Here is a 19,025-nt window from a genome sequence, read left to right as displayed (position 1 = left end):
CTATTATACAGATAAGATAAATATACCTGTGAGCGTGTTTTTGTTGTTGTTTTCTTGTTGTTGTTGTTGTTGTTGTTGTTTTTTTTGTTGTTGTTGTTGGTCTTTTTTTTTTTTTTTTTTTTTTGTTTTGTTTTTTTGTTTGTTTTTTCATGGGCCATATTGAAATCAGACTGGTTAAAGAAATGATACATGATCTACTGGTAAAACAGTTCTGAACAATTTTGGTTCAAGTCAAATTAGAATTGAAACTGCCAGTTTACGAACACGAGCGCGCATAAACGCACAGATAACGGGCAACAAACAACCTGCAAACACCAAAGATGTGACCACTATGTAAGCTAAAAACAATAAAACATGTAAAATGCTTCCCATTCAGTTGAAGACATTTCATCCGAATAAAGATCTTATATACCTTAGATGGACTTCCTTAATATAATTTCAGATAGACGGTTCACTTTAGCATAATAACGCAAATATCAACGAACCTCATCTGCGTTGCACTCGGCTACCTTTTGGCAAGCATGCGGTAATGGCGTGTTCTGGCATTCAAAACAACGAGTTGACAAACCTAGAAAACAAACAATAACAGAAAAATAAACATTTGTCCCCGCGTTCTCTGATTACCTCCCTTGGGTGTTTCAGATGTGTTAAATCTCAAAACGAATATATAAGTGGTGTTCATCAACTCATATACAAGGCGATACAGATTTGTCACCGAATAATTGAACTACTGTAGCAACCATTACTTTAATTCTTTTTGGAACGATGTCATGAATTGAATAATTAATATAAATCTATTGTTTGAAATATGTTTAATCTGAGTTATAAGATAACAATGTTCATAAATATTTTTAAATTTAAACATGAAAAAATTCTCACCGCTGTGTCTACACTGCAACATTCATATGATAAGTTGCAAGAAGTTTTAAGAATTGTGATTCCATATAAACATAACAAATGCATTAATTACTGGTCATACACAGCTGTGCTATATCACACGGTTCTTTTTCAAAATAAAGTTACTTATTCATACTTAGTCCCAATGTTCTACCCATTTACACAAAATTATATTAAATTCCACCCTTAAATGACAAAATTATGGACAGGACAGTGTCCGGACGGCAGGACTGACAGGCGGACGCAACAAAAACTATTTCTCTCCCCATTTTTTTTTTGAGGGTGGGGGCATAATAAGATATAGGAACATTATATTATAACGAAATAAAATTTATTCTTTGTTGTAAAACATTGATTAAATTTAGATGTACAATGTATAAATAAAATAAGCAAATATTAAAGGTAATAAAAGAAGAGAAATCTGAACAAATCAGAAATAAAATCTCTGTCGAAGTACACAATGAAATAGAAAAATCATGCTTACAAGGCTTCAAAATTGCTGTCAATATTAACCACAATATGATATGACATATCATCACTATAAATATTTCCTTGCTTACCGGTCGAACAAAAAAATGGCGTATTTCGTTTACAGTGATAAGGCTAAAAAGAGGTCAAATGGTTTATCAGCAGAGCATATTTTGTCACTTTGTCAAATTTAAACTTTATTGTAAGCAGTTACTCTTATAATATGGGGTCAAGTTTACAGGCCTAGCGGTTAAGGCCTACCAGCCAAGGGGTCTTAATTAAGGGCCCGATACCTGCAATGTTTCCTGGTATGACACATGTTGGTTTGTTCCAAAAAACGTTTTTTATAGTTTTTCAAATAACCATCAATATGACATGCCGGGAGATGGACAATAGCCCTCCCCATCATCAATATCATTACATTTTTTATCTTTTTTTAAATTATATGATGTGTAAAAATTGTACAACGATATGTGCATTTAATAACACACCAAAACGCGGTTGTTCCACATTAATGGGAGATTCATAACTAGCTGTAGGTCTATAGTAAATGGTATCTAGGCAAACGTAAATTCTGTGCATCCAGATAATGATTTATCTATTTCCATGCAATGTTTTATCAAAAAATGCTAATAAAACTGCCATTTGAAATTGAAAGTAAAACAAAATTTATTAACTGCATATTGTTGATTTTTGGGAGATTTTTTGCATTGCATAGAAAAAAGCTTCTTTTGTTAAGATAAATATGTTGATGATATCGAGCGAAGAATATGGTATTATGAAATATTTCAAATGTTCTTTAGTTTGCAAAAGACACTGTTACTATGGTGGGTCAGCATGTTATGCAATATGAGTTACATTTTCTAATTTAAATCGTGATTCTTATGTTTGTGAATGGTATGGTATGCTTCAAAGCATCTGTTTCAAATGACGCCAAAATCATGTGTGTGGTCAACCGGTTAAAAATTTAATTCACATTTAAGAATACCTTATACAGGTAACTTCAAAATATGTCTGGTAAAGTGTTGAAATACGGTATTACATATTAAAAGCTCGCTCCAGCAATTGTATGTATATTTGTGGCAAAAAAAGGGTTATCTGCTTTAAATGTTTATAATGATATTTGTAATATTTCTGGCAGCAATTAATGACGTATCTTAATCATACAACTGTTTCGAGGTGGATGCATGCATTCAAAAAAAGGCACGATTCGATTAAAGATGCCTGTAAGTCTGGTAAAAACGCTCCATAGTTTCTTACAAGAACGTTCATAAAGTCAAGCTTCTCAATGACAAAGATGCCAGTCTTTCATTTACCCAGATAACCCTTATCGCAGGGATATCAAGATGGCCAACTTGTGTGATTTTGAAGTTAGGCGAATAACAGCCATATGGATGGATTATCCATTTGCTAACATATGATCAGAAGAAGGAGCTAGTTAAATGCGCTCGAAAATTACTGAAATTGTTAACTAAACATAACTATTTATGTAAATATTGTAAATATTGTGGCCGGTGTCAGTTCGCAATTGTAACAATTAGTTTAAGAGGCCACCCAAAATGTGCGCCGACGATGTATTGACAAGCGATTGACAAGTTATGTACGTTTTTTATTATCATTATTTGCAATTCCCGCGGGACCGTTGTCCAAATTCCTGATTCTAGAAGGCGTTTTGTCACATCAAAATAATGCAAATATGTTGTGTTAAGAATAAAACAGTTCAATAAAGTTTGTCCTTTCACCAGCATAAAAGGCTTGTATGAAAACGTTCCTGCACACAAAGAAGCTCCTTATTGTTTTTTGTTTTTTGTTGTTTTTTTTAGTTTTATGTTTTTTTAAGAGAAAAACGGGTGACTGTTCTTAAACATCCACGTATTCTCAAGACTTTGTACCCTGGGACTTTTCCATAGACCAAAACACAACATACATTAAGGGAAATTCACTTGAGCCGGCCATTTTTCAGTTATTGAAAGTTTATAACTAAGGAGAACTATGTTGAAGGTAAGCATTTTAAAGTTGAACTTATAATGTCTGAAACTTTGTATTTCTGAAGGAGGAGATTATTTCGAAGGGTTGAAATAGAAATTTGAGCCGCGTCACGACAAAACCAACATAATGGGTTTGCGACCAGCATGGATCAAGACCAGACTGCGCATCCGCGCAGTCTGATCAGGATCCATGCTGTACGTTCGCTTACAAACCATATAGCTAGTAGAGAAACTGATAGCGAACAGCATGGATCCTGATCAGACTGCGCGGATGCGCAGACTGGTCTGGATCCATCATCATGCTGGTCGCAAACCCATTATGTTGGTTTTGTCGTGACGCGGCTCATTCGCTCTTTTGTTAAATTTATTGACCATATTGCATTACATATATATTGACCCACTCCTTACTGGTTGGCATTTTTCATGCAATTATCGTTATCTACTCTCCATTTATATTTCGTCGATGTTATTGTTAAATCTCAACACATATTTAAAGTCGCAATCGCAGCAAACTGTTGATATCGTTACGGACGTGTTGATTTAATATAAAGCTTACGTATATCTCTGCAATAATATTATAGCATGTATGGATACATGGTTTAGATTAATAAAAGGCAAAATATTACAGTAAAGGAAGCGTTGATTAAAATACAGTAATTTTAAATAAGTAATTCAATAAAACTAATAAATGTATGTTTTCGTGACTTATTTCGGCAAATGTTGCGTCAAAGTCAGTGATACCACTGGCCATAGAATCCGGAAGGCATTTTAACCAGTATAGACTAAGTTCTGCCAATTACAAGGCCAAATCCCCATGATTTTAACAAAATTTGACCTGATGGCCAAATCAGGCCTTTAGAAGATTTTAAGGGTCAAAGAGCCATTTCAAGGGTCAAACGGACATCCTAAAAGTATAAAGCTTTATTAATTTACAGAACCAGCGATTCATTACCATGATCCTTACGACAAAACGTTTGAATGCATAAACCCTTATTTTATTAAAAGAATATAGAAAATGTAAAAATCGAACAGTACCTGACCGGTCAGTTCTACCAATTCCCATTTTACATGTATATATCACTGTTTTCTGTTGTTGTTATTTTGTGCATAGAACTCAGATTATCTGGTTTTTCGAATTTTGCATATTTTTTATTTCCCTAAGATAAAATATTACATTTACAGTTAGTTCATCAGTATTATGAAAATTACTGCAAAGCATAGGGTTCTAGCTGTCATTTACACTTCTGTGATTTAAATTTATTAAATATGGATAAGATTTCAATGTGTGACACTCACATGGCACTATATATGGTCTCATTAATATATTTTAGTCATGTCCATCTTGTATAATGCTATTTTTGTTATTGTTCATTATCTTGATTATATGCCTGAAAAGCCAAAGCCCATATTGGAAATAAAATTTTATCTATTCTATGGATAGCTTTTTGGCTTGCAGCCACGGCTGCAAGCCATTTCATTTGGAAAACTTGTCCCGGTTAGGTGGTTTCCTGCGTACATCTGTTGGTGCATGATTGAACGGGAAACCAGCTGCAATCGTGCCAATCGCAACTTTTCGGCCTTTTCCGTCACTCTTCGGATTAATGATAATAGCCGATGTAGTTCCGATTGCAATCGTGACAATTCGGGCGATTCCGTCATACTGCGGCTATTTTAGTTACTTCGGTAATCCCAGTTTGTTTATATAAAGAGGATTTCTATTTTTACTTGATTTATCGGTTTAAACCGTAATAAATTATAAACGAAATTGTTCCGTTTCAATTATTTTTCAAGACGCAAAAGTTAGTTTCTTTTATAATTGTTTTTTGTCTGTATTAGTTTATATACAATAGAGAATGGTGACTGTAGTAGTATTCCGTCTTCAAAGGGTGGTCCTGCTTACCAAATCACGCATGATCGAGTTATATTTAGATCTACTGAACGCAATTCAACTTCTTGGTGAGGTAATCTAAAAATAGCCCATGCATATTATTAACCTTGCCACGTGCTGATCTACAGACAGCGCATCGTCTATTTGTGATAGTGTAACATAGTTGATACATGCTTATTAATTGGTACCACGTAACGAAGTATTTTAGTGCATTTTCTTGTCTATAAAGCAAAGGAATGATTTCGCTGCGAAAAAGGGGAAATGAAATGTGCACACTTGTTTTCCTTCAGTATCACGTTAGTATTTTTACGATTGATCATTTTCTTTATTAGTTTTATACAATAGAGAATAGATTTCAAATCGTTTTGACAAAAAATATTCGGTTTTCCACAAAAAAAAACCCAACTAAATAAACACTTTATGATATACAAATACCGTAATTCAAAAAAATGTGATAATAAATTGAAACCAAAAAAAAACAATTTTAAAGGGTTGGGATGAAGGCACAACTGTGCAAGCCTTTCCTTTTAAAAGGAAACTTTATTTTCTTTTGTGCCGTATAATATCCATTTGGGAAACAGCCTTCATATTTGTCCTGTTCAGACCCGCATAAAAGATTTAGTGGTCTGAAATCTTTCTACGCTCATCCGGGCATTTCGAATATGAATCTAGTCACGTGATTTACCTTCTCGGTGGTCGCCATGATGCACGCAGTACGGTCAGCATGTGTCGGAGCTCTGAAAGGCTCTAGCAAAGCCTTTTCATCTCCACTGGCACAAAAAGCAGCTTTAAATTCATTACCATCATGCCTGTTAGCACGTAAGTTCTATTTTTTGTGTTGTTCCGTTGCATTTCAACTGCTAAATGTCAATAGAATTTTGCCGGTGTTAGGTTTTTTTTTGCCAGCGTTTGAGAATCTTTGATTCCCAATTTAATATGAAATACGCCGTGTCAGGGCGAACTTGCTACAGCTTTAATACAACATTTACCATATATATAGCTTGAATGAAAATAATTTTGATCCAGAAATTAGTTAATGTTTGCAACTTGATTGACCTTGAATGTTGTGGGTGGGGTAAATTTACAGGTTGACATTGACCAGGTCGGTTAAAATAATTTCGGTAGTTTTGGCTTGTGTCATGTTAAACAACACAGATAGTGTATCAAAAGAAACCTTTTGCAATATATCTAAACTGATAAGTAATTAGTTTTATCTGTGTTGAATGGATAATTTTGCTTTAAACAAAAATTAACAATGAATGGAATTGGATGTTTTCTTGAATTAAGCATTTCATTTAACATTTTTGAGACAAAGATTTACAGATCTATATGCTGTCATTCATTCCTGTGTTTAATTAAATGTTAAGTTTTGTCTGAAAAAATAAATTGTTATATTTAATGATGGAAATGCTAGTTTTATATCACAAAAAATTGACCTGGATGGATACAACTCCCAATTAAGTCAATAAATGTCTTAATATTTATTGAAGAAATTATTTCGCATTTTCTTGTCTTTACTTGGGGTAATGTGTAAAATTATGTCATATTAAAAATATTTAGTTTGCAGATGTTAATTAATTTAACTTAATTTCTTGAATTCAAAGTCAACCAAGGTTAGGAAATACATTTTTTCATTATTGTTACTTTAATATGTTTATTTTCTAGAGCGCAAATATGCAACACAGCCAGCCAAGGCAACAGTAGCAAAAGGTCAAGTAGTGGCTGTCATTGGTGCCGTTGTAGATGTACAATTCGAAGATGAATTACCCCCTATGTTGAATGCTTTGGAGGTCCAAAACAGAAGCCCAAGGCTTATTCTTGAAGTTGCACAACATTTAGGTATAAATATTATGGAAAAGTATGCTAATGGAACTTATAACTTACCCATAACAGCTGGGCATTTTTGCATTATCGTCAGTGACCAATGTAAGGCCCCATTCCTTAAGAAAAAATTAAAATCTAAAAATTACTGAATATTTTGAAAGAAGTCAGTGATTTTTCTCGCTTAATTGGGAAGAGGCCTTAGCCTCTTTATTTTGGGAAAAAGTATCGCTAAAATTGCTAATTTGGGAAGAAAAAAGCGGGTTTAAGTTCTGATTTTTGGGAAAACTGCATGATTTTAAAGAAAATTTCAATTGGGAAGAGGCCCTTTTTCGGAGTCTGTTATATAAGTAGGAAAATCACTGGAAGTGTACACAATAAGGTACTGGACAATACTCAGACTCCTGAGTCCTGTGCTTAAAAATGTTAAAAAGTCCTTAAATTTGATTACTGTCTTGAAAAGTGCTTAAATTTGCTGAAAATGTGCTTGTAAATGATTGAATAACATAGTGTCAATAAAAATCAACAGTTAACAAACAAACAAAATCCAACTTAGTGTTAAAATCAATTAAATGTTTGCTCAAAGTAATAATAAGTGGTCAAATTGCAGTTGTTTTGAACTAACCTGTATTTGATGCGCCCTTTGTAGTTCTTGTATAACATCCTTAAAATTATGGCCAGAAAATGCGTATTCAACAAAAAATTAATTTACGAAAAAAAACTATCCTTATTAGGTTGAAGATTGTGTTGATAAAATTATATGTTCAACAAATGTCCTTGAAAAATGGGAAATGGTGCTTGAATAGTGCACCTCCTGGTAACTGGTAAAATGCATTGATTTATAACATATGACATTCCCCATTGTTTTAAATTTAATATTCAAATTTAATTTTGTTTTTCTAAAACCCAAATTGTTAAATAAAATAAAAAGATGGTTAACACTGTTAGTCTGTTAGAAGGATTAATAACTGTAATTTTGATTTCTAGAAAGAGTTCATGCATTTCTAAGCTAATATTAACATTCTAAGACAAACTCTCAAGTTGATACCAAGTTTGGAACTGTATTGTTTGATAATTAGATAAAGACTATAGCTTGTAATGCCTTGTTCTGTTTATAGGTGAGAACACTGTAAGAACTATTGCTATGGATGGTACTGAAGGTCTTATTCGTGGTCAAGTTTGTTTGGACACTGGAAGTCCCATCTCTATCCCAGTAGGACCAGCCACTTTAGGTAGAATCATCAACGTCATTGGTGAACCTATTGATGAAAGAGGACCTGTACCAACTGACAAGTATGTTATTTTTGTACTTGTTTTGTTTGAATCATTTAACTTATTTAGGTTACAATGAATTTATACATTTGCAGTAGGTCAAAACATTGCCAATCTGATTAAAATCAGCTCTAAATAAAGCTCCTTTTTTAGATCTGGGCGTAACCATATTCAAAATAATTTCTGGTGACTATTCACACAGACGATCATCGACAAGCTTTCATAATTTTGAAAGCGATGTGGTTTCTTATTTTAACCCTAGAAAAACCAATCAATGTAGGTAATATTCACAATTTCGAGAGCAAACATGGCGTTGTCCATATAGCCGACAGGTAAACTGGCAAAATAATCTTGCCCATTAAAAATTGACTCTATTTTTTTTTTCAAGTAATTTGTTAAAAATTAATTCAAACATTCTTTTTTTCTAACAACAAATCAACAGTTTGTTTAACTTCCATGTAAAACGGTATTTTGATACTTCTAATCCCTTTTTAAAAAACGTTTTGATTGCATGGCTAATAATAGCTTTCTCAGGAAATCCGAATTATAAAGAAGGCGAAACATATACCGTCGTCATCAGATCTACATAAAAAAATGAGTTGATCTGAACTTTGGTCAGATTGAAACATTGCCAAATTCTGTACTATGTCTATTTGTCTTTGCCTTGCCAATTTTAGTATATTAAAGGAACTCCACTGAGGTTTATAAGCCTAAAACATTATATTTTAATTTTTCACATAGATAAACGTGAGCACTTTAAAACAGAAATATTAATAAAAATAAACTATTAAATACACAAGAAATACATTGAAAATCATATGTTTGTGCTATTCTCAGTCCGATTTGAGTAAAAAGCGTTTAAACGCTTTTCAATTTTGGGTCATTTTTAGCTCACCTGTCACAAAGTGACAGGGTGAGCTTTTGTGATCGCTTTTCGTCCGGCGTCCGTCGTCCGTCCGTCCGTAAACTTTTACTTTAAATGACATCTCCTCATAAACCACTAAGCCAATTTCATCCAAACTTCACAGGAATGTTCCTTTGGTGGTCACCTATAAAAATTGTTCAAAGAATTTAATTCCATGCAAAACTCTGGTTGCCATGGCAACCGAAAGAAAAAACTTTAAATGTCTTCTTTTAAAAAACCATAAGAGCTAGAGCTTAGATATTTGGCATGAAACATCTTCTAGTGAGTGTCTACCAAGTTTGTTCAAATAAAAGCCCTGGGGTCAAAATTGGCCCCGCCCCGGGGGGTCATTGATTTTCCCTATATGCATATAGTAAAAACTTAAAAAATCTTCTTTTAAAGAACCCAAAGAGCAAGAGCTAAGATATTTAGCATGAAACATGTTCTAATGGGTGTCTACCAAGTTTGTTCAAATAAAAGCCCTGGGGTGAAAATTGGCCCCGCCCCGGGGGTCATTGATTTTCCCTATATGCATATAGTAAAAACTTAAAAATCTTCTTTTAAAGAACTCAAAGAGCTAGAGCTTAGATATTTGGCATGAAACATCTTTTAGTGTGTGTCTACCAAGTTTGTTCAAATAAAAGCCCTGGGGTCAAAATTGGCCCCGCCCCGGGGGGGTCATTGATTTTTCCTATATGCATATAGTAAAAACTTAAAAAATCTTCTTTTAAAGAACCCAAAGAGCTAGAGCTAAGATAGTTAGCATGAAACATGTTCTAATAGGTGTCTACCAAGTTTGTTCAAATAAAAGCCCTGGGGTGAAAATTGGCCCCGCCCCGGGGGGTCATTGATTTTCCCTATATGCATATAGTAAAAACTTGAAAAATCTTCTCTTAAAGAACTCAAAGAGCTATGGCTAAGATATTGAGCATCAAACATGTTCTAATAGGTGTCTACCAAGTTTGTTCAGATACAAGCCCAGGGGTCAAAATTGGCCCCGCCCCGGGGGTCATTGATTTTCTTTATATGTGTTTAGAAAAAACTTTAAATCTTCTTTGAAAAAACCCAAATAGCTAGAGTTTAGATATTAAGCATGAAACATCTTCTAGTAAGTGTCTACAAAGTTTGTTCAAATAAAAGCCCTGGCGTCAAAACTGGCCCGGCCCCAGGGGTGTCATTGTTTTTAACTATATGTGTATAGTAAAAACTTAAAAAAAATCTTTTAAAAAGCCCAATGAACTAGAGCTTAAATGTTTAGCATGAAACATCTTCTTATGGGTGTCTACCGAGTTTGTGCAAATAAAAGCCCTTACTTTAAATTGGCTCTGCAACGTTGGGGGGGGCCTATATACAGGTGAGCGACCTCAGGGCCATCATGGCCCTCTTGTTCACTATTATAATAATTATTCTGGAAAAATGGAGCAAGCTAATGATCTGAAATTTTGCACATAAGTTATTTGTATAGATCAACATCAAATGGAGGAATAATCTCAAAAAAATATTTCAAGTCCCGTCATGTCAAAAAACCTCAGTGGAGTCCCTTTAACAGGGTAACCCGGTTACAAAGCAATTAATTTGTAAGAAAAAAAAGTAATATATATTTTTGTTTCAGATATGCTGCTATCCATGCTGAAGCACCAGAATTCACAGAAATGAGTGTACAACAGCAGGTGTTGGAAACTGGAATCAAAGTTGTAGATCTTCTTGCTCCCTACGCCAAGGGAGGTAAAATTGGTATGTATGCACAATAATACGATTGTTTCCATTCAAGATATGGTAATAGGGCTTACTCGTGATTATCCAGATTATTGAATGTAATTTCAACCAATAAAATTTCAAATTTGAACAAACAAAAAAAAGTATCTGCTGTTTTTGCAACACCTTTTATGTTATCTGAAATAATTTTTACATCGTTCTCTCTCTTACTAATTTTAAGATTTAAATGGCTGACAACAAGCATATACTTGTTAACAGACAAGCTTGTCTGCAAGTTATTCAATGTCTTTGCTTTACGACTGAAATCGCATTATTTCACTTGGCCACAGACAAGCAGATATAGAAAAAAAAACACTTGTCAAGACAAAGAAATAATGGACATATGATATTGTGACCTCCATGGGGAATGTTAATTATGAATTAAATAGGTAATAGACCTGAAGAATAACTTTTTTATAGTAATAATTTTAATAAAAAATATTATGCTGTGAACAAAATGTTTTTTATGTTTAACTTCAGAAAGTCTGTAAGTGTTTTGTTTTACAAATCTCAGTTTGCTTATAAATATTATTAAATTGGAACAATTTGCTTTTACCATAACATTTGAAAAGGTGGGCAACTAAGAAATATACACATGAGTGGGTCTCATTTTGTTTCTACAGGTCTGTTCGGTGGTGCCGGTGTAGGTAAAACTGTACTGATTATGGAACTGATTAACAATATTGCCAAAGCTCACGGTGGTTACTCTGTGTTTGCTGGTGTAGGAGAAAGAACTCGTGAGGGTAACGATTTGTACCACGAAATGATCACATCCAAGGTCATCAGTTTGACTGATGATACATCAAAGGTACAGACAAAAATTGATTTTTTTCCTGCCAATTCAGAAAAATGTTTTCTGCATTCTGACTAGTATATTCAAGGCTTGAACAACACATTCCTTGTTCTGTTTGAGATTGTATTAGGTCTTGAATCGTCATAGAATAACATCAAAAAGGATTGTTTTGAGGAAACTTTTAATCAGTCTTGTTTAAAACGTGACTGTGAAATAACCTAGAAAGGTAAAGTCAACAAATGAATATATATAGACACAAAAATGTGTTAAAATTTCTATGAAGATTACATTATAATTTTAAATAAATTTTTATGTTCCCTGCACCAGATTGTTTGTAGGTAAACTTGCTGAAATTATAAAATGTTATTATTACAGGTAGCCCTTGTGTACGGTCAGATGAATGAGCCCCCAGGAGCTCGTGCCCGTGTTGCCTTGACCGGTTTGACAGTAGCCGAATATTTCCGTGACCAGGAAGGCCAGGATGTGTTGCTCTTCATTGACAACATTTTCAGATTCACACAAGCTGGTTCAGAGGTTAGTATATTTGTAGTATAATTCTGAGTATTTCCCAAATTTCCCAAGCATTTCCTTCTAGATGTAAATTGAAATTCCTCATGTATGATATAATGTGAAATTGCATAGTTTTCTCAATTAAATTTTATTGATATATCATGTCTGGATAAAGTTAAACGCATATAAATGCTCTTGCATACAGAAAGTTTACACCAAAATCTTTTGAGCTAGAATATAGAAATGAAGGATTATCTGAAGTAAATGAAGATAATCTTGCATATGTTTCTAGAAGAAGGAAAGTTAGTGATTTTAATGTCACAAGTAATTCTGTTATTCAGGTATCAGCTTTGTTGGGTCGTATCCCATCAGCTGTAGGTTACCAGCCAACACTAGCCACTGACATGGGTACTATGCAGGAAAGAATTACAACAACAAAGAAAGGTTCCATCACATCAGTACAGGTAAATGTTTATACAGTTGTATTAAATGTTATTGTTGGCATAAGATTAATTACTTTGTCCGTCTGTTGGACAGTGCTGGTAATGGTATTCAAGGTTTGTGATTGAACTAGAATAATGCAGTTGATACTTGATAAAAAAAATAGCATGTCAAATAATTTGTTACTCCGTAAATAAAATGAAGAAAAATGTATTCATATCTTCTTTAAGTTAACAGCTGTATCTCTGCTACCAAAAACATCCATGTTTTATTTTTGAAACAAAACAACTTAAAAATGCCATTATATTTTATTCGGGTTATGCACAATAAAGTCATCTAAAAAGTAATTCTAAAACTTTATCAATATGATAAATGCAAAAAAAATAAAAGTTAACCATCTTCTCTGAAAACATTTGACAATTTAAATTAAGCTTGTTTGTAAAAGTTATTATACAGAACAACAAAAACAAATATGTTTTTATCAGTTTAAGATTAGGCAGTAATCCATGTTATATTAAATGTAAAGTTTGGTTTCCTTACTTTAGGCTATCTATGTGCCAGCTGACGATTTGACAGATCCTGCCCCAGCCACCACATTCGCTCACTTGGACGCCACAACTGTATTGTCTCGTGGTGTTGCTGAGTTGGGTTTCTACCCAGCTGTAGATCCCCTTGACTCCACCTCTCGTATCTTGGACAGAAATGTGGTAGGAGAAGAACATTACGGTGTAGCTCGTGATGTACAAAAGGTTTTACAGGTAAAGAAAAACTTTTTTTTATAGCTTTATTATCAAATTGACCAGGGCTTTTTTCACAGGTTGGGGAGGCAGTCCTGTCCTTAATTTTGGGTAAATTTGTAAAAGGGGAAGAAAAAAACTTAAAATGTTTTTTTGGGTGGGGATGGGGGGAAACTGCATGATTGATTTTAAAGAATGTTTCTTTGGGGAAGCAGCCCTATAACGGCCCCTGCTATAGAAGGAAAAGAAGCCCTGAGTTGATTGAGCTTGGTTAAATAATAAAATACTATGCAGTATGCTTGCCTGGGGCTTGCATGATATATAATTATATTCCAACCTGTTAAATAAATTCAATATTGAACCTTCACTCGTGTAATATCCTATAAATGTAGCTGTATTGTGGTTAAGTTACACTTTATTGACCAAAAATAGTGGAAGAGGGTTGGATTGGTGTGAACAGCAAGTAAGCAACTTGGTAACTTTGTAAAAGGGAAATTCGTTTTTCAGGGATTTAATTGAATGTTTTATTGGTAAATAAAAATATAGATTTTTTACTGTGAAATTAGAAAATATGAGGAGCAAGGATAATAGTTTCAATATCGTAAAACAGTAAACATTCCGTAAACACTAAACACTGTAAAAATTCTGTATATTTTTTTTACCAATAAAACATTTAATTAAATCCCTGAAAAACGAAGAATGTTAACTGTTTTATGATATTGAAACTATTATACTTGGGGTATCCGTGGCCTAGTGGATAAGGATAAAAGAATTGATAAACTATTACCATTGGATGTACAGGACCTTTAACGGACTGTTTCAGTCTTTAATAAGTAATGCAGTTTAGATGTTAGTAATGCTGTAAGATTGAATAGTTGATAAAATGTAGAATGTTTGAAATGATAGAAGTAATTATGAATGATTTCAGGACTACAAATCACTACAAGATATCATTGCTATCTTGGGTATGGATGAATTGTCAGAGGAAGATAAATTGACAGTAGCCAGAGCACGTAAAATGCAGAGATTCCTCTCCCAACCTTTCCAGGTGGCCGAGGTCTTCACAGGCTCCGAGGGCAAATATGTACCACTCAAAGAAACCATCGTAGGATTCCAGAAGATCTTAGGAGGTATGATTATTTCCTCTTTTTAACTGTTAACCTTTTGATTTGTCTAAATTTGTCTAAATTATTTGCCCTGCTTTGAATTGGGACCAGGCTATTTAAAATGTGAGGGATTTTAATATCAAAATTCTAAAATTAGCATGAACTGTATAAAGCTTGAGAAAACTGAACTATTGGTGGCAACGGCTAATCTCTAAAGCAGGTTAACAACAATCAACCTGCGTCAGGTTCATAAGCATCAATTGTTTTGGTTTCATTGGGTGAGCAAACTGTCAGAGTGTTTGACAGATGACTATACTTGGATATTGGAAGGTTTTCCACCTTTGGTAAAGGAAGAAAGTTGACATTCACAATATCATTTAAATCCAAAAAGAAAACAAGACTTGTGTACCACCCAGTCTGGTTGAATAATAGTTGGATTGTTCAGCCCACCCCCTTTTTAGCTCACCTGTCACAAAGTGACAGGGTGAGCTTTTGTGATCGCTTTTCGTCCGTCGTCCGTAAACTTTGCTTTAAATGACATCTCCTCATAAACCACTGAGCCAATTTCATCCAAACTTCACAGGAATGTTCCTTTGGTGGTCACCTTTAAAAATTGTTCAAAAAATTTAATTCCATGCAGAACTCTGGTTGCCATGGCAACCGAAAGAAAAATCTTTAAATATCTTCTTTTAAAGAACTGTAAGAGCTAGAGCTTAGATATTTGGCATGAAACATCTTCTAAAGAGTGTCTACCAAGTTTGTTCAAATAAAAGCCCTGGGGTTAAAATTGGCCCCGCCCAGGGGGGTCATTGATTTTCCCTATATGCATATAGTAAAAACTTAAAAAATCTTCTTTTAAAGAACTGTAAGAGCTAGAGCTTAGATATTTGGCATGAAACATCTTCTAGTGAATGTCTACCAAGTTTGTTCAAATAAAAGCCCTGGGGTCAAAATTGGCCCCGCCCCAGGGGGTCATTGATTTTCCCTATATGCATATAGTAAAAACTTAAAAAATCTTCTTTTAAAGAACCCAAAGAGCTAGAGCTAAGATATTTAGCATGAAACATCTTCTAACTTAAAAAATCTTCTGTTTAAGAACCCAAAGAGCTAGAGCTAAGATATTTGGCATGAAACATCTTCTAGTGAGCGTCTACCAAGTTTGTTCAAATAAAAGCCCTGGGGTCAAAATTGGCCCCGCCCTGGGGGGTCATTGATTTTCCCTATATGCATATAGTAAAAACTTAAAAAATCTTCTTTTAAAGAACCGTAAGAGCTAGAGCTTAGATATTTGGCATGAAACATCTTCTTGTGAATGTCTACCAAGTTTGTTCAAATAAAAGCCCTGGGGTCAAAATTGGCCCCGCCCCAGGGGTCATTGATTTTCCCTATATGCATATAGTAAAAACTTAAAAAATCTTCTTTTAAAGAACCCAAAGAGCTAGAGCTAAGATATTTAGCATGAAACATGGTCTAATGGGTGTCTACCAAGTATGTTCAAATAAAAGCCCTGGGGTCAAAACTGGCCCCGCCCCGGGGGTCATTGATTTTCCTTATATGTGTATAGCAAAAACTTAAAAATCTTCTTTGAAAAAACCCAAATAGCTTTAGTTTAGATATTAAGCATGAAACATCTATAAGTAAATATCTACAAATTAAAGCCCGGGGGTCAAAACTGGCCCTGCCTCAGGGGTGTCATTGTTTTTAACTATATGTGTATAGTAAAAACTTAAAAAATCTTCTTTTAAAAAACCCAATGAGCTAGAACTTAGATGTTTAGCATAAAACATCTTCTTATGGGTGTCTACCAAGTCTGTTCAAATAAACAAATAAAAGCCCTTGGGTAAAAATTGGCCCGGGGGGGATTTTTCAGGTGAGCAACCTCAGGGCCATCATGTCTTGTTTTAATGGAGAGCTTAAAAGAACGGGTTAGTACTAGAATATAATCAGGAAGAACTGTACGACACAATGCTTTTGTATTAGTTTCAACCTTTGTTAATTTTGCTGGAATTATCATAAAGTCAACCCTTCTAAATAAAAGTTTAAAGTATAAGCAATTTTTCATCCTTATGGCTCAAGGGTTGTCTTTAAGGGTTGTGGCAACAGAATTGCAGTCACAAAGTATCCCTGCGTGATTGTAAGAGGTGCCTAAATGGGTTTGAATTGCTGGGAGGCTATACATCTCTTGGCTCTAGCAGGTGAGGTGGTTTTGACCCCTAGTGTTGCTTTAAATTTGCATCACCCAAGGTTATCCAAAATTACCTTTCCTGTTTCGGCACCATACAACCTAAATTGTGTTGGTGCGCCGGTCAACCAAACAAAAAAATATTACCGATTTATTTTTGCATTCTTTAAAGTTTTGTTCCATGGAGATTTTTCTTTCTTTTCAGGTGAATTGGATCATGTACCAGAAGTTGCTTTCTACATGGTAGGAAATATTGAAGAAGTCTTACAGAAAGCCGACAGACTTGCTGACGAGAAGAAGTGATCATAAGACATTAACTAGAAATTATGTGCTATTATATTTCAACATACTAGGTTTAAAATAAACACTTTGTTTTGATGAAAGATAACTTATTGAAAGTGATATTTGAAATTACTCTTGGGAGTTGTTTTGTATAATTAGTTCTAGCCACACAGCATGGGTATGTTTATCAAAGAATGGGACCCCTCGAGAACAATTCTGAACAACAGTTTATAGTGTTTTAAGTGTGCATGTTGGAAAATATCTTGTGCTAGTGGTGATGAATTAAAAAAAATATAAAAAACGATTCCTTTTGTTTACCTTTTGATTTAATTAGTCCCCTACCGGTTTACCGGAGGGGACTTTAGGTTTACCCTCCGTCCGTCTGTCTGTCAGTCCGTCCGTCCACAAAACTGGATCCCGCGATAACGCAAAAAGTACTGAAAATATTTTAATGAAACTTGATATATGGATAGATGGCAGTATGGAGATTATGCACGTCTTTTTCTTTTCTTCCTATGTTGAAAATTCTGGTTGCTATGGCAACAAATAGACTGAAAATATGGCAAATTTTACACATAACCTGGATCCCGCGATAACGCAAAAAGTACTGAAAATATTTTTATGAAACTTGATATATGGATAGATTGCAGTATGGAGATTATGCACGTCTTTTTCTTTTCTTCCTATGTTGAAAATTCTGGTTGCTATGGCAACAAATAGACTGAAAATATGGCAAATTTTACACATAACCTGGATCCAGTGATAACACAAAAAGTACTGAAAATATGTTTATGAAACTTGACATATGGGTAGATGGCAGTATGGAAATTATGCACATCCTTTTCTTATCTTCCTATGTTGAAAATTCTGGTTGCTATGGCAACAAATAGACTGAATTTCAAGATTTCTGATTCTAGTTTTTAAGTTTTTTCACTATAAGTTCTTTATTTCATAAAGTATTTTCTTCAAACTTTAAATATAAGTTGCTTGTCATCAATCACATCATATGTGACAAGGTTTACAACTCTAGCACAAAATTTATCAGAATTACCTCCCTTGAACTTAAAATTTTCATGAAAAAAACATTGTTTTTTTAATAACTTCTTTTTCTGAATGTATCTACTTCAAACTTCATATAAATGTTTCTTATTATCACTCAACATTTGTAAGTGTTCAATACTCTAGCAAGACTATTTCCAGAATTATGCCCCTTTTGAACTTAGACTTTTTTTTTGAGAAAATTGGTAATTTTTACTCCAACTTCTTCAATCATCATAGGATTTTAAAAATGTTATATTTTGATAACAGGGATGTTTAAAAAATAACTTTAGAGTGTCCTTCAGTCCGTCTGTCTGTACATAAAAACTGTTTCCTGTGATCACTTTTAAAGAACTTTTTCAACAAATTTATTTAAAATAGGAACATAAGTGAATAGCCAATGGCCCTTCAGAATGTTGCTTGGGCTCTTACCGGTAGGGGACTTATGGATTGCTTGCAATACTATGATAATTGCTTGTTAGTATAGGGTCAGAGCAAACCGAATCTTGAGGTCATTTGGTGATTAAGGCCAGCGTAAGTGCGACATAAAACCCAAATCCACAAACGACTTCCAGATTTTCCCGGAAAACCTCTGGATGCCCTTTAGTGCATTTATTAGTCCCCTACCGGTTTAACCGGAGGGGACTAGGTTTATCCTCTGTCTGTCAGTCCGTCCGCCCGTCCACAAAACTGGATGCCGCGATAACGCAAAAAGTACTGAAAATATTTTAATGAAACTTGATATATGGATAGATGGCAGTATGGAGATTTGCACGTCTTTTTCTTTTCTTCCTATGTTAAAAATTCTGGTTGCTATGGCAACTAATAGTCTGAAAATATGGCAAATTTAACACATAAACTGGATCCAGTGATAACTCAAAAAGTACTGAAAATAGTTTTATGAAACTTAAAATATGGGTAGATTGCAGTCTGGAGATTATGC

General features: G+C 34.1%; 1 protein-coding gene across 1 annotated transcript; it reads left to right on the top strand.

The window, feature by feature from the left end:
* The first annotated feature begins 5,899 nt into the window (after nt 1-5,899).
* LOC132748742 (ATP synthase subunit beta, mitochondrial) lies at nt 5,900-17,348 on the top strand. Its single transcript, XM_060738377.1, has 10 exons — nt 5,900-6,060; nt 6,907-7,080; nt 8,181-8,355; nt 10,851-10,972; nt 11,617-11,801; nt 12,162-12,320; nt 12,638-12,760; nt 13,283-13,495; nt 14,403-14,604; nt 16,968-17,348. The coding sequence occupies exons 1-10, from the start codon at nt 5,943-5,945 to the stop codon at nt 17,063-17,065; spliced, it is 1,569 nt and encodes a 522-aa protein (XP_060594360.1). The 5' UTR covers nt 5,900-5,942; the 3' UTR covers nt 17,066-17,348.
* Nucleotides 17,349-19,025: the final 1,677 nt, after the last annotated feature.

Source organism: Ruditapes philippinarum, unplaced genomic scaffold (assembly GCF_026571515.1).
Source record: "Ruditapes philippinarum isolate M1 unplaced genomic scaffold, ASM2657151v2 ctg739_1_1_1_1, whole genome shotgun sequence".
NCBI classification, from domain to species: Eukaryota; Metazoa; Mollusca; class Bivalvia; order Venerida; family Veneridae; genus Ruditapes; species Ruditapes philippinarum.
Note: the sequence above shows the minus strand (reverse complement) of the source record. Positions and strands in the feature narration are given on the sequence as shown.